Source organism: Delphinapterus leucas, chromosome 12 (assembly GCF_059928025.1).
Source record: "Delphinapterus leucas isolate spDelLeu-1000000601 "Yukka" chromosome 12, BTC_Dleu_Yukka2, whole genome shotgun sequence".
NCBI classification, from domain to species: Eukaryota; Metazoa; Chordata; class Mammalia; order Artiodactyla; family Monodontidae; genus Delphinapterus; species Delphinapterus leucas.
The window spans coordinates 87,668,687-87,683,328 of NC_143140.1; the positions used below are offsets into that span (position 1 = coordinate 87,668,687).

The window sequence follows — 14,642 nt, forward strand, 5'->3', positions numbered from 1 at the left end:
AAAATAGCAGGCGCCTGCCCACTGCCCACAGCTGCTCTCCAGAGGCCAGCTCTAACAACTAAGTCTGTGTGCTGCTTCTGGTGTTTGCCACCGTACTTGCGAAGAACACATTCCTACTCCTATCTCTTGATTTTTTAGTTTGGGGCGTCACGTACTGACTTCTTCCTGAGCACCATAAGGGTTCATTTTCTTCACCCCAACGCCCCCCAACATGTGAACTTTCCCTTCTCCCTTTTCGCAGGTAAATCAGTAGTCATTGGTCCCCTCGTTGTGCCACTGAATATGGTTCATTTCTGAGCCATGTATTAGGGTTTAATTACAGTTCCTTTTTTATCGTGTAGGCTTTTTACTCGAGACGTAATAATTACCCAGTTTTCATTTGCTTGTCTTTCTGTGTTTCTGTTATTAAGTCCTTCCCCAGTTCTCTGGCAGAACATACATCTCTTCTTGGTGCACTTGAGCACTTTGCGTAGTTTTGTCAGTTCTTCCTGCGCCAACCTGGAATTGTTGCTGTGGTCCCACTGCATAGCTGTCGTTCTGGGACTGCCCTTCTCCGCCATCCCGGAAATTCCCTTCACCGCTCATATTTAAATCTCATCGTCATTAATTCGCTCAAGAAATGATGATTGAGCACTTGCTATATGCCTGGCAATCCTCTTGGACAGGAGTTGGGAAATCACGGCCTACAGGCCCATCCAGCCTGCAGCCTCGTTATATAAACAAAGTTTTACTGGAACACAGCCTCGCCCATTATTTCAGTACTGTCTGCGCTGCTTTTGCCCTGCAGCAGAGGTTCAGTAGCTGTGGCAAAGTCCATATGACCTACAAAGTCTAAAATATTTTATCATCAGCCCTTTACAGAGAGTTTGGGAACCCCAGTTCTGAGTGCTGAAATTTAGAGCACTGAGGAAAACAGAGGGAGGGAGATCTCTGTCCTCCTGGAGTTTACAAAAATGGAAGAAAGACCATAAACAAATATGTGTAACATCATATAATAACATGATACAGTGTGGTCACAGTAAGCAGTGGGGTGACAGGAAAGCAGGTGCAGGAGGTGGAGTGCAAGGGGGACCACGTGTGCTCTGCTTGGTCCCTCTCTGAGCAGCGTGACATCTGACAGATCACAGGTGGTGGTTCTCTTAAGCCTCTTTTAGCCTGTAGATTTTTTTCTCTACGTTTTCTTTCTCCTTCTGTTTCCTTGGTGGAGAAACCACTTCCTTTGACCCGCGGAGCTTTCCATGCTCTGAGTTTTGCTTGTGGCCTCCCCACTGCACGATTTAACATGTTCTTCCATCTGTTTATTTCCGACAAACTCATAGTTAGATTGAGAAGCTTTTCAGAGTCGCTTTTGTTGGCAGAAATATCTCACAGGCCGTGCTGTCTGCTTCTATCAGGAGCCGCAAGGAGGTTTTCCTTTAACGTCTTTGCTTCCCCGCCCCACCCTCACCCCAGGTGATGCAGTTTGGAAGGATTGACGGCAACGCGTACATCCTGGACTTCCAGTACCCGTTCTCCGCTGTGCAGGCCTTTGCAGTTGCCCTGGCCAACGTGACCCAGCGCCTCAAATGAAGAGACTGGTGTGGGGAGGAGAAAGCGGTCTGATCGCAGACGCTGGAGGAGCCTGCACGGCCTGGTACCCGGGGGACCAGAAGACAAGGGCAAAACTGGAAACGTCTGTCAGGCCCAGGGGAGGGCACTGACCTTTCGTTGTTGTTTGTTTGGGTTTTTATTATCCTTTATTTTTTTTTTCTTCTCTTATTTTTTTAAACAAAAGTAAAATACAGGAGAGCGGTGTTTGCAAGCAAAGGGTGCAAGGCACCTATCTGGTGGTGTTTAGGAGGCGTGGTCACCGTGGGAATGTCCTACTGGGTTTGCTTATGTCGGTGACGGGACAAAGGGCCCTTCAGAGGGAAGGTTAGACTGCCTTCTCACCTGCTGTTCTTCTAGACAAGGAGTGTGCATTGTTTTCATTCTCCACAACATCTAGCTTTTATTATTCCTCCAACATCACTACTAGTGTAAATATAAAAAACTTGTTAAGAAAAACACAACCAAAAAATCCTGAAGGTACAGGTTCTCTTGGGGGGGGGACAACATTTAATTCACGCATATTATGTTATTCCCCCAGAGGTGACTTGATTAATGAGGGGTATTTTGGCAAATGCACTGTGTTTGACTAAGAAAAGTAGGCGTTTTACGGGGGTGCTATTACCAGGTATAAATACGATTTGCTCGTGAGCTCGTAGGGGAAAGGATGACGGGCGAGGAAGGATCTCCTGCAGGTGTTCACGCAGGTGGCTCACGTCGTGTGACTTGAAGCAGTACAAGGGCCACGCTCCTCTTCAGAGGAGGTTTACACTGAAGCCTCCACTAGTTTCCTAATACGTCAGAATTCCGTTGGTTCAGCGATCATTCAGTCTGATTGACTTCGGGAGAAAGATCCCCGAGTAGTGTGGTGTGGGACAGCGATTTTCTGGGCTGCGGTGGTGGCTCGTTAAGAGACCCGCTGCTGAGAAGTGGGCTTCACTCCCTCTCCCCTCGCATTGTTGAACCTGGGAACCGTGCCGGAGGCGGTGTCTTCCCCATTAGGTAACACTGTTCTATACACTTGTTCTTTCTAAAAATGCTGACAACGCTGATTTGAAAGCACTCCTTTCCTCTTTTGGGCTGTATTAAAATTCAGTTGGTTAGGGATGTTTTCCAACAGATTAGAAATGCAGCAAAAGAAATGTTAGGCATCTGCCAGGGTATGAAAAGATAAGAGTTATAATCAGCTCTTTTGACAAGAGCCCCACAAGCTTTTCTAGAAAAAAAAAAAAGTTGTTTGTTAACTTACAGACTGTTTACTGAGGAGATAAACCACTGGGAGGATGTGGTTAAAGTTACGGTACTTAATGTAGTTGGTTGACTATTCTTTGTTAATTTCAACAACAACAACAACAAATCCAGAGGTTCTCTTTTCCCACCTCCCCCTCCACGGAGGGCAATACTCAGCCCTGATACTAAGACCCAGTTCATAGTTTTCAGTTACTGATATCTGTGATGTTGTTTAGGGCAGGAACACAAGAACTGTCTACCAGTTTAGGGTCCTAAATTTGGATTTTGTTTGAAAACAAACAGGTGGAAGATACTGCAGAAACGTTATTTTCCCCAAAAAATTTGTTTTCAATCTTCTGTTTTAGTTTAAAAATTAGAAAAGAAACAGGCCCAATGCAAGATGACATCACTTACCGTTTTCTTCAGACCCAGAAGAAACACAGGTGAGGTTTCAAATATGGTGAAGGACATCTCCCAGCTAATACCAGAGCTTCCCATTTTATATTTTAAAATACTGAACCAGATTCTTTGGTGGGTAAATATTTCCAGAAAGAATTTAGCAACGTATTCAGAATTATATAATTCTTTTATATGAGTTTCTGTAGCTTAACATGACGTTTCAATGCTTATTATCAGCTGTGCAATAATGGTTATAGCCTACTTCTAAATAATTTAAATGCAGTGCCCCTGTTGTATTGTCCAAAAGTTAATTATTTATCTTGCTTTCATAGTGTTCGTAGGAATTATTTTGTTACTATGTTCTGGTGAGTTATGCCCACTTTATTATTTATTTAGAAAAATAGTATGTAATGACTTACTTGGTGGCAGTATATTTTGCTGCAAGAAATAAAAAGGATGTGATAGAAGGTTTTTTTTACTGGACAATTTGTAACTTTTTCTAATTGGGAAAAATTCCTATTAATCCTTTAAAAGCAATTCTTTTTTTTTTTTATTTTGTGGTATCAATTATATAAAAGGAGAAGATTTCTTTGAGATAACGTGTCCTAAAATATTATTTCCCCTTCTGTTGAAAACTTTATTTTTAATGAAAATAAAAGGTGAAATGAAATGGGACTTAAGAGAATGAGAGTAGCACAAGAAAGGAATTATAGTAGTAAGTTTCAGCTCTTCAAGTACTGACTGGTTTTTGAGATGTAAAGACCACATTTTAGAACTTTTCTTAATAAGAGCAAAATACAGAGGGAAATCCTTGGAATGAAGACTCCAGATGCGTGAGTGAAGAGAAAGTGAGTGTGTGTCACAAACAATTAACCAAACTTCCTGAATTCTTAGCTCACTCCCCAAAGGACCTTTTCCCCACCTGGGGACAAAGGCCTCCGTCTTGGATCCGCCTCTGGATGAGCGACGGTCTCTGGATGAGTGGTGGTCGTGGTCGCTCAGCTCTGTGGCCCTGGCCTGAAGGAAGACGTAGTCCCCAGTCCAGTCAGACAGGCGTCTGCAGCCGTGGCGACGCGTGTCTTTTCACTTAATGGTGACGTTTTCACTTACTTTAAAAATTGTTTCCATTCGGTCAGTCTCAATTTATTAAATGCTACCAAAGTCAGTACTTTAAGCAGCAGAATTCTACATATTTAGTGTCCGTTAATAGCAACTTACGAATATTAAGATACCTCAGTGAATCTGTAAAGTTAAAAACATTAGCGCAGTAAATAGCCAACCACATGCACAATCCAGGCCTTTCTGAGGGAAGCGGTGTGTTAACAGACATGAGAACCAGTTTTAAATTTGGTTTTACCTCATCAGACCAAAGGCACAGCTTTGAGTATAGCATATACCCATTGAATGTATGTATATCCTAAGAAAAGCCGGTACCAAGAAAGCAGGAAGATGTCAGAGCTCTCGTGGCAGGATAGGTCAGAGGGTTTGCAGTGTTTCCATCCACGGCTGTTGCTTCCTCATCGAGTGCCCCACGAGGGCATGCGAAGACGTGTAATCATAGACGAAAGTCAGGAGACCCCCGGGATCAAGCCGGCTCTGCCACAAAACTGGAGGGTGACCGTGGGCCTCCGTTTGTCTGTCTGTAAAAGAAAGGATGGCCTGGACAATTTTCTAAACTCCTGTCGACCAGCTCGAATGGCTTGAGGGCCCAAAATGTAACAGTTTCATCAATTCCATTTTACAAACTTGGAAGGAAGGTTTCAAAACATTGCCCTTTGTAGAGAAATATTTTTTCCCCCTGTATTAATGAGCTACCTACTGAATGTAAGCCAGTGCATTTAAAATAATATCTTTGGAAGGTTTACCTCTAGAAACGAATGCATTTGGAATCATGTTTGGTCTCGTAAAATTATACAAAAGCACCGATTCCAGGGAAGACAGAGAAGCCTTTCCGTGAGTGTGCCCTACTCGGTGGACACCCCAGAGAACAGCCCTAAAATAAGTCACCACTTTGCCCTGAAGAGTGAGTTGAAAAAAGAACAAAGGAGTATATGCCTAGGCTGGCTTGAGTTCTTGAGTGTGCTGTGCAGTGCAGTGTTGCACGAGCTTTGCGTTCAGAAGGCTTTCTCGAGAAGGAACCCGTTGTGTCCCCTTGTGGGCCATCTATCGTTTGGCCAAGTCAGTGGTTGTGAGCAAAGTTAGCTGAAACAAAATGTGTCCAAATGTTGTTTGAGTTCCTGGAATTTTGTCATAGCACACAACTCAAAACTCTTCACCTTTTGTGTATTTCCTTGTCCCTGGCTGATGAAGCTCTGAAGGGTTATGGTTTTCATTTCTTTGGCTCTGTGCAATTTTCTTGTAACTTTACTTGTACCTATATTTTCTGTTTATATGTTCTTTTAAATGGGAGGGGGAGGGTTCTAAGATCTCGTTTATTGTAGATAAAATTTTTTTCGTGTTGTAGAAAAGCATGGGTTATGCGTTTGACTGAAAAAGGCACTGTATTATTTACCAAAGGGGTATTGCTTTTGCATTTGTTTATAAATGCATTATTTTGGTACTGTAAATTTGGATATAATTTCTGAGTTTATTACTACTGGCATTTTCTTTTTCCTTTCCCCCCCCCCCACCAACTGTAAGTGTGCGATGCAGGTGCACAGGTCCCAGACCAAACCAGACCACCAGCATGTTCTTGTCCCTGCCTTGGGAGTGGCGCACTGCTGTGTGTGCCTGATCCCTCTCATGTTGGTTTGTTCGTTTTTTAACTCAGCATCCTGCTTTGTTTTACTTTCCAAGCAAGATCTGTTGAGATTTCTGATTTGCATTCTAATGAGCTCACCCTTATTTCCTCTCTTCTTATGTATTTTGTTTATTAGATTGTGCAGGAGGTATTCTAGAAGGCATTAATGGTTTGCATTCAAAATGGCGTGGTTTGTCCAAACTATTTTCTGTCTTTATTACTGAAATGGATTAATCTCCTTATTTTTTTCCTGATGATTTGAAGTTGCAAGAGTTGTCAGCTATTGCTTAATAAAATTTTACAGATCAAAAACAAACCAGTTACTTGTGTGCAGAATTCAGATGCGGTCTTGAGTCCTTTGAGAAGAAATCACCGCTCTCCATTGGCATGACCCACCCTCCAGCTGCTTCTCCGATCCCTGGGTTACTGCCAGGGGTTGCTTTGACACCTGAGATCTTTATCATCATTGGTCTTTCTGAGAGGTCAGAGGTTATGCTGTTTTCTTGGTGAGTTGGTATGAGTTTGTGTTTGTTTTTGTTTTATTTTTCCTTTTTCAAAGAGGACCCATCTGTGTGTCTATTTCTGCTAAGATCATCTATACCATTTTTTTAGATTCCACATATATGCGTTAATATACGGTATTTGTTTTTCTCTTTCTGACTTACTTCACACTGCATGACAGTCTCTAGGTCCAGCCACGTCTCTCCAAATGACCCAATTTCGTTCCTTTTTATGGCTGAGTGATATTCCATTATATGTATGTACCACATCTTTTTTTTTTGTTCCCTGCCTCTTGCATCTCCCTCCTTCCCTCCCTCCCTATTGCCACCCCTCTGGGTGGTCACAAAGCACCGAGCTGATCTCCCTGTGTGTGCCACATCTTCTCTATCCATTCCTCTGGCGATGGACACTTAGGTTGCTTCCATGTCCTGGCGATTGTAAATAGAGCTGCAATGAACACTGTCATGGTAGAAACATTGAACTTTGGTCCATATCATTCGGTGTATTCTGATTACATAAATGTTGATGATCCATCCGAAAAAAAGAGGATCTGATTCACGGTGTTTCTGTCATAGCACCTACAAGATCTGAGGTGCTAGATGCATCAATACCTTTTTAAATTTGTAGCAAACTTAATAAAACCGGGTTTTGAGCAATTCCACTACAAGTGCTAATATAACTGTTAACTGTTGTTATTACTAAGGAGTCTTAGTGCACCTCCTTGCTCCACCCTAGAATTCCCTCTGACCGTGGGAGGGAGGCAGGGACCGGGGGTCATAGGAGGCGCATTTGTAAACACCATAGTTCCCACGTGCATTTACAGAACCACCCATTTGTTTTTTTCAGGGATAAAAAATAGACACGTAGTCACTCAGGCTTTGGGAGAAAGAGAACCAAAAACGACTGTCATCTCTAACAAATTCTAATCATTCATTAAGTTTTAAAATAATCATAGGACTATAAATCTGCTTTAAATAGTAATAACCATATGAAGCTAATCCCAATTCCGTATGCGGACCTAAATGTGTCTCGTTTTATTGTGAAAGTCTGTGAACTTCCAGTTAATATTGCTTGTATCTTCATCACTTAAATCAGGTAGCAGGGAAACCTGATCAGGAACAGCCCCCTCCGCCCCTCCCCCCAAAATCAAGGGACCAAGACCCTAACAGCCAGGCTGTGTTGGTTGGTGCTAAGGACCATGTGTAGGAGTGGGGTTACCTTCTCCACCAGCCCAGCCCCAAGGTCAGCTTTGGGACCGTTCAGTGTGAGTTGGTGTCTCCAGAAGTGTTTTATTTTTTAAGTAAGAAAACTTGGCAAATCCCTTTCCTTCTACAGACGTATTTTGAAAAGGATGCATTCTATGTTTATTCTGGTGTTCAGCATTCTTTTCCCGGTAGTGTTAAGAGAAGAGGGAATCAATTTAGCTCTCACATCCTGGTCCCCAAAACTCATTGTAGAAGAGAAATGACTGCCTCGTGGAGACTGCATTGCAGTTTTTCAAGAATGCACAGGTAACTCTCCAACCTGCACTATGAGGTGGTTACCTTTTGCCTTCCTTTCCTTTCAGAAGAAAATTGAAGCATTGAGAGGTTGAAATGATTCCTGGATTCCACAGACAAAAAAATGATCCTGAAATAGAATTGAAGATTTCTAGGCCACATTAATGAATAGGCCTAGTTTATTCTCAGCTTCTCACTCTGGTGTTTCGTAATGATTTGCCTGTAATGAGCTCTGAGCCACTTACACTTAGTCATCTCCCTTGAAAAGGGGCAATGTAGGTGGGCCACCCTCGCCCATCAGCAGGTGAGCTCACCCTGTCGACAGCTCTTTCTTGTCAGAAGATAGAACAGTTAACTCACCCAGGCATCCCAGAGGAGCAGGTCTGTGTGGATTTGTTTCTTTGCATAGCTTAGAAAGAGTTGCTCAATCCACTAAAGAAGGTGAAACCATCCACGTGAAGAATGGACTCATTTCTTAAATCTGCTTGAAGTTCCTGTTAGAACGATAGCTTCAAATGATAACAGGCACACCAGCACAGAAGCAGGACCCCGGCAGGAAACTGAGTCAGGTGTGAAAATAGTTATAGCTCATCCCTTCTGCTTTCCCTTTTCTTAGTTTCCTGCTTTCCACATCGCTTCCCTCTGTAGGGAGTGCGTTCTCTGTGCTTTAGGTGACCTTAAAGCCACTCTCTTGAAGCTTCCCTTACATAGGGATGGGAGCTTTCAGTGCAGTTTCAAGCCTTGTTCCTTGAAACCTTGCTGTTGAGGCAAAGTAAAAGCTCTATGGGAAATTATAAAACTATAGCAGAGAACTTAATTGAGTTTATCTTAAGGACAAATAAGCCTGAGGAATTTCTTAAACCTCAGTCACCTTCAGGACAGCGTGCACACACTTTGCATAGCATTTTTGTCTTTGCCATGTGAAATATCTGTGCCTTTGGTGGATCCGAAATTCCGGTAGCCCATGTGCCATTTAGCTCTTGCTCTGTTCCAGGCACTTTCTAAGTCCCAGGATTATGCAGCATTTTCACTGCCTGTGCTCCTTCCCTCCTCTGCCCCCACCCACCAAAAAAATGGGGGGAGTTTGGATATTAAAGGCTGGCCGCATAGCAGTATCTCAAACTACTGATCAAGTTGCCTCCTCTTAGTCAAGCCGGTTACCTTAGTCATGTACCCCATCTTCAGCCATCAGGGTGCAGAGAGAACCTCATGAGTTCTCTTCCACTCTTCTTCAAAGTAGGAAGAAGTGGCCAGTCCTGACACCATTCCCCGTTGTGTGCGCGGGGAACCAGGGGTCGCTGCACGTTTTTTCAGTTGGGCCTCCAGCTTGTTCAGACGGTCTTGTGGTTTCTCCTTTCACGTGGATTAATTCGGTGTTGCCTGCCTCCCTCCCTAGGTGTCACCTTGAGGGCCCACCATGAACCGCCTGTCACAGTGTTGCATCGACCCAGTAGTGGTGCAGTCCCTGTTGCAAGAGGAGAAATCCTTGCATCCCTGAATCCCATTCTTTTCACGTCTGGTATCATGGAAACCTGGGCTTTACCAGTGTTACTTTTTCTTTCTCTCCTGGTAAGGTGAGTGACCCAGACACCACAGTGCTTGCGACACAAACGTGTGATGGATTCCCGCTGTAAGCAGGATTGTCCTCGAGTGACTCATTTCTTTCTGTGCTGGAGCCCCACGGGGTCCTTCCTGTGAGCCCCGGTCACATGTTCCTCAAGAGCCTGTACTGACTACAGGAGGCTCTTAAGTCCCAGGATTATGGTTTTTTGCCAGTACTGAAGCTTGACTCCTTTGTTTTAAATCATAAGAGAAAACGTTTCTCTGACAGGAAAAGATTGTCTCTACTCATTCCGTTAGAATAACCAGCCCCAGCCGAGGCTTGGTGTCCAGCAGTGTGGGAGAAGGTCCCGTCAACGCCAAAGGGTTCATTTGTTGACACGGATCCCAAGCCAATGGGGGAGGTAGTTGCTCTAAAAACTGCAGAACGTTGGATTTACTGAACCCTCAGGATTTCTGCCCCAACTCAGCCACGTGGAGTTGGCCTCCTTTTCGCTAGCCCTTCTGTTTCCTCCTGTTCCCACGAGCTCCACCCCAGTGGGTCTCACCCTTGCTTCAGGGCTCCCCTCCCATGGGATGAGTTCGTAAGCATCCTCTTTTCCAACACCCATACCTCCTGGCAGGTGCTCAACTCCTGGGAGGCTGAGAGAGTGAGTGCAACAGACTTGGAGGGGATCAGCCAGGTTTCTCCGCCCGTGTCCCCAGGAAGCCCTCAGACTAGATAACACCCACCTCTTGAGAGCGTCACATTCCCCAAACCTGCTCGGCTCCTGGCACGTAACTCACTGGGTGGATTCTGCCCGCGAGCGGCTAGAAGCAGTGATGGTGACACTCCTCCTTCTGATGGGGTCCCTGCAGCGACCTGCCCTCCAGGGGGATTGCAGCACGGGGCACGCCAGCCTGTCTCTTAATGTTGTGTTTTCATGGTGTTGGTCTCTCAAGTTCGTGCTTGAAAAATGTGATCTGTGTGGAAAGAAGGACTGGTAAACCTGTATTTGAAAGCATAATAATTTTTTAAAACTAGCCAGATACAAGTGCATCCGTACCAAGAGACTTTTATTTGGAGCCTGGTACTTTTTTTTTATCCTCAGTACACTGTAGAGACTCAGCTAACTTTCGGTAGCTAAAGGTCTCCTGTCTAACTGGTGCAACACAAGGTTGTCTGGCTGTGTATTAGTACCCAAAACCAAAGCAAAGGTAAAAATGACACCAACAGCGCAACCCCATAAAAACAGCAAGTTTTGCAAACCACAGTGGGAAAGTATGCCCTTGTGGCATCATAAATCCCTCTTCACAAGCCCTTTGTGGGAAGGTTTGGTCCCAGTTTAGAGATGGGGAAATCAGGTAGAAATGCCTAAGTGACTTTGCTCCAAGCCAGGCAGTGTTGAGAGAAAGCCAGGAGCAAATCTCAGAGCAGCCAAATCACCACTCCTCTTTGAAAAGGGCTCCTGTGAAGCTTCGTAAATGACAGAGAACAACAGCACTGACACCTCCCTGCCTCCAAGCCCCGGCGACTGGAAAGCCGCCCTCCGCCGGGAAATGATGCCCAGACCCAGAGCCCAGGGCGAGGCTGAGAGCTGTCCTCAACATTTGCCCTTCACTTACTTTCTCCTTGATGGTCAGTTTCCCAAGAGGGATGTGATGCTCCAAAGACCCAGGTTCATCTTGTCCAGACCCCTGACCAGGACGTCTCAGAAGTGACAAGAAACTCAGTGAGTTAAAATTCAGAGAAGAGAAGCCACTCTGCGGGACAGCTGACTTTTCATCAGAGAGCCTGAGCTGCTAGCAGAAAGACCTGCCTGGGTGTGGGAGAAAGGGACTCAGCCCAAAGAGAAGAACCAGAAAGGACAGTACGCCCAGAATTTTTCACACCAGCCACCCTCCTAAGGGGAGAAAAGAGTTGATCTTCAAACCTTTCACGTGGGCCAGACAAAGAGCTGCTAGAGGTAGAAGAGGCAGGGGCCTGACCCAAACCTTCCTACACAGAGCTCTCCTTTAGGCTGCTTTGTGCTATGAAGTGCTCCAGGCTTTGTTCCCTCTTGTCACAGAAGCAGCGAAGTGCTCTCCCAGGGGCCTGGGCTCCTAAACGCTTCAGCCCTGCCCAGACCTGATGCCTGGCCGGCTCCACTGGGAGAGGCTCCATGCTGTGCACCTTTGGAGCTCCAAGGTTACAGGTAAGGGATGTGGCCAATCAGCAGGATTCCAGCATTAAAACCCAGGCATTTTTCTTGGAAACAGTTCAGATTTCATTTACAACTTATGAAGTATGCATGTCCTTAACAAATGCCTGTGTGCACCCTTGGATGGCAGAGTTAGAACTGAGACCAGACTTGAATGGAAAGTCCTTGGTAAAGGCTGGGTCACAGCACTCTTTCAATGAGTAGTGACAAGACTGTATTAATGGTGAACGGGTTCTAGGTCAGTGAGAATACCTGGCTGGGTGTGTCACTGTCCCGGGCCTCGTGGAGAGGCAGCGTGGCGTAGGGCGAGGAGCACTGCTGTGCAAGCTGGGAGATGAAGGAGCTTATCCCAGATCTGTCACCAAATTGCGCAACCTAACTAATAGATGGAGACAGGACTAAGTATTCCCCAGGCGTGGGCCAAACTTCCCCAGTAATTGCGCACACTGACGAAAGGAAAACACGTTCCTTTACTGTAGGATTTTCTGGAAACATCGGTATGCTAATGTGTTGTGCGTGGTGGGCCACCAAGGGGAGGAAATACCAAACTTTTTTGCCCTCGGAATCCTATTTTAAGGGAGCATCTTGTAGGACCAATGGCCCAAGGAGTAGATAGGATTAGGGAAATTGGACTGGATGCTCTCCAAATTCTTCCCGAGTTCAGAATTCTGTGCTTTTGTGAATTTTACTGAAAACTTAAGGCAGGTTTCTTTTCTCCCTCTTCTGCTAGAATAAAAGATCTACTTGGCTTCTGCGCAAGTAGGCAAGAGACCGTTGTTCAAGTGTGAAGTGTGTTTGCTGAGCTGCAAAGGTGTAGAGTGTTGTTTTGTTTCTACAGGGTACTTAACGGAGCAGAGCTGTTGGGAACAGAAATGAGCTCTTGCCCATTACAGCCCACCAAGATGCAAATATTTAGCTCGTTGAGTTTGCAGTTCTAACTCAGACAAATACAGTCTTTCCTAGGGTAACTGAGATTGAGGGCATCAGACTCATTCTGACCTACCTCATCTTCTGTCCCTAATTGGTATTTCCAGATTTCTGTTCTCTAGCTTCACCGGGGGCCCTAGACATCATCTTTCACTCAGTTCAGAGAAGAGAACCACTTAGGGTCAACCAAGCATTCATCTGGGTTGAAGCCAGTACATTACACCCTGAGGTCTGTGCTCTCCAGGGGTTGGGAGTTCATATCCAGAAACGCGGTCATAAATAGAACTTCAGCTGGCTGGGTAGGTGATATACAAAAGTAAACGTCTCTTCTAAACTCTTGCAAAAAGACGTCTTGTCATTTCAATTGCCAAAAACAAGCCAAGGGCTGAGAATATTCATCTGATCTGAAAGAGCAAATCATGTCCCCTAGGGGCCCCTGAAGGCTGGCATCCACCTGGGCCCTACCTAAATGGGAGGGGGACAGCTGGTAGCCACCTGGGGATGGCCTAAGTGGGAGGGGGTCTGGGCCTCACTGTGTGTTCCTGGGAGGATCCCAAGCCCCTGGTGAGGACCTCCCTAGGGGAGGCCTGGTGCTGAGGGCCCTGAAAGGGCCACTAGGGAGATACTGAATTGTGCCCCTTGGTTCCAGGGAGACAGCCCAAGAGTCAGGGTTGCCTCAAGATGATCTGGAAGTTCCTTGTTGTCTTACTTTTATGGAAGTAAAGACCGACCAAGTGGTGACAAGCAAAGCCTACTTATTCAGAGCTTGCTGGAGCAAGGGAGTCAGCCACCATCGCTGTGATTGCCAGGGACTCAAAGGCAGGCAGAGGAGTGGGAAAGCTTCGTAGTGAAGAAAGGGACAGCTTCAAGTGTGTCCTGATGGAGGCTGCGGGGAAGCTGGAGGCGGCTGACTAGAAGCCTGGGATCCGTGATTGGTTAGGGGTGCATATTGGCTTTCTCTGGCTGGCCCTAAATTAGAAGCAGGGACAAAAATTAGGGGAACTGTCAGTTATTAGTCAAGTTCTGACTGTTTGGGGCCAGTTGTCACAGGGGTGATGGTTGAGCTTCCGGGATTGTTGCTGGAGAGGGCGGTGTGACTTCCTGTAAGTCTGGCTTCGGGCAGACATGCTTCTGGGGTGCTTACTGCAGGTTGCAGGCAGGTCAGAGTGTTTGTATGTGGTCTGGCCGCTGTTGATTTATCCAGTCTCTCAGTTTAAGAAAGCAAATTTCCAGTTTTCCTGAATTTTATCATAAGAATGAAATCAACCTACCCCCAATGAACAGTAAACTAACTGACATTAATAAAAATACCTTACAATCGCACAATTCTATCTTTAAATACCTAAGAAATGCTGTCCAGAAAACATGCGAGATGCATCTTGCACAGTTTCTAATTTGATCATGCAAGCATGGAAGTGGCATGCTGGACTATGGGCACATTCGGAAATAATCACAAGGGGATAAACACTTAGGAGCCACTGGAAGTTACATGAGAAAGATAATTAGGAAATACTCTGCAGATCATAACCTAGTTACAGTCACGTTTTATCACAAACCTCATTTTTATTTTATTGCCTTGATTCACCCCCAAGGAACACAAAAACAGTCCCTGCAGTGCGCACGGTGAGTTCTTGCAAGCTTTGTGTTTTCTGTGGCAGAGTTGGGGCAGTGATTCTCTTCACTGATGGAGGTTAGTTCCGGGGACTGTGCTCTCCCGAAACAGGGCTGTGCTGCCCATTACCAGGTCACCTGCTTCTGAAGTGTTTGACTAAGAATTCTCCCACCTCTAAATAGTAATACCACCCTGGGGAGGAAAGTGGATTCTGATTCCCACGGGCGTGGCGGGTGGAGAGGGGGGAGGTGTAGCAACTTCGAGAGAGCTCAGCAGCGCGTGAATGTTAAAGCCAGCGTGTTCTCAGAAGTTCATGGAGAATTTCACTACTGATTGACTCACCATCCCTGCAGACCTCTCAGTAGAAGGGGTGGTACGCATAAACTGTCAGTGACAGCTTTATCAGA

At 45.5% G+C, this 14,642-nt stretch overlaps 1 protein-coding gene across 5 annotated transcripts in view; it reads left to right on the plus strand.

The window, feature by feature from the left end:
* The window catches only part of TULP4 (TUB like protein 4), a 228,283-nt gene extending 222,008 nt beyond the window's left edge, over positions 1–6,275 (plus strand). For all 5 annotated transcript variants that reach the window (XM_089922203.1, XM_022560335.3, XM_089922202.1 and 2 more), the window contains one exon: positions 1,453–6,275. In XM_089922203.1, the coding sequence (XP_089778329.1) occupies positions 1,453–1,569 (117 nt within the window). In that variant the 3' untranslated portion in view covers positions 1,570–6,275. The remainder of the gene's footprint in view (positions 1–1,452) is intronic.
* The last annotated feature ends 8,367 nt before the right edge of the window (positions 6,276–14,642 follow it).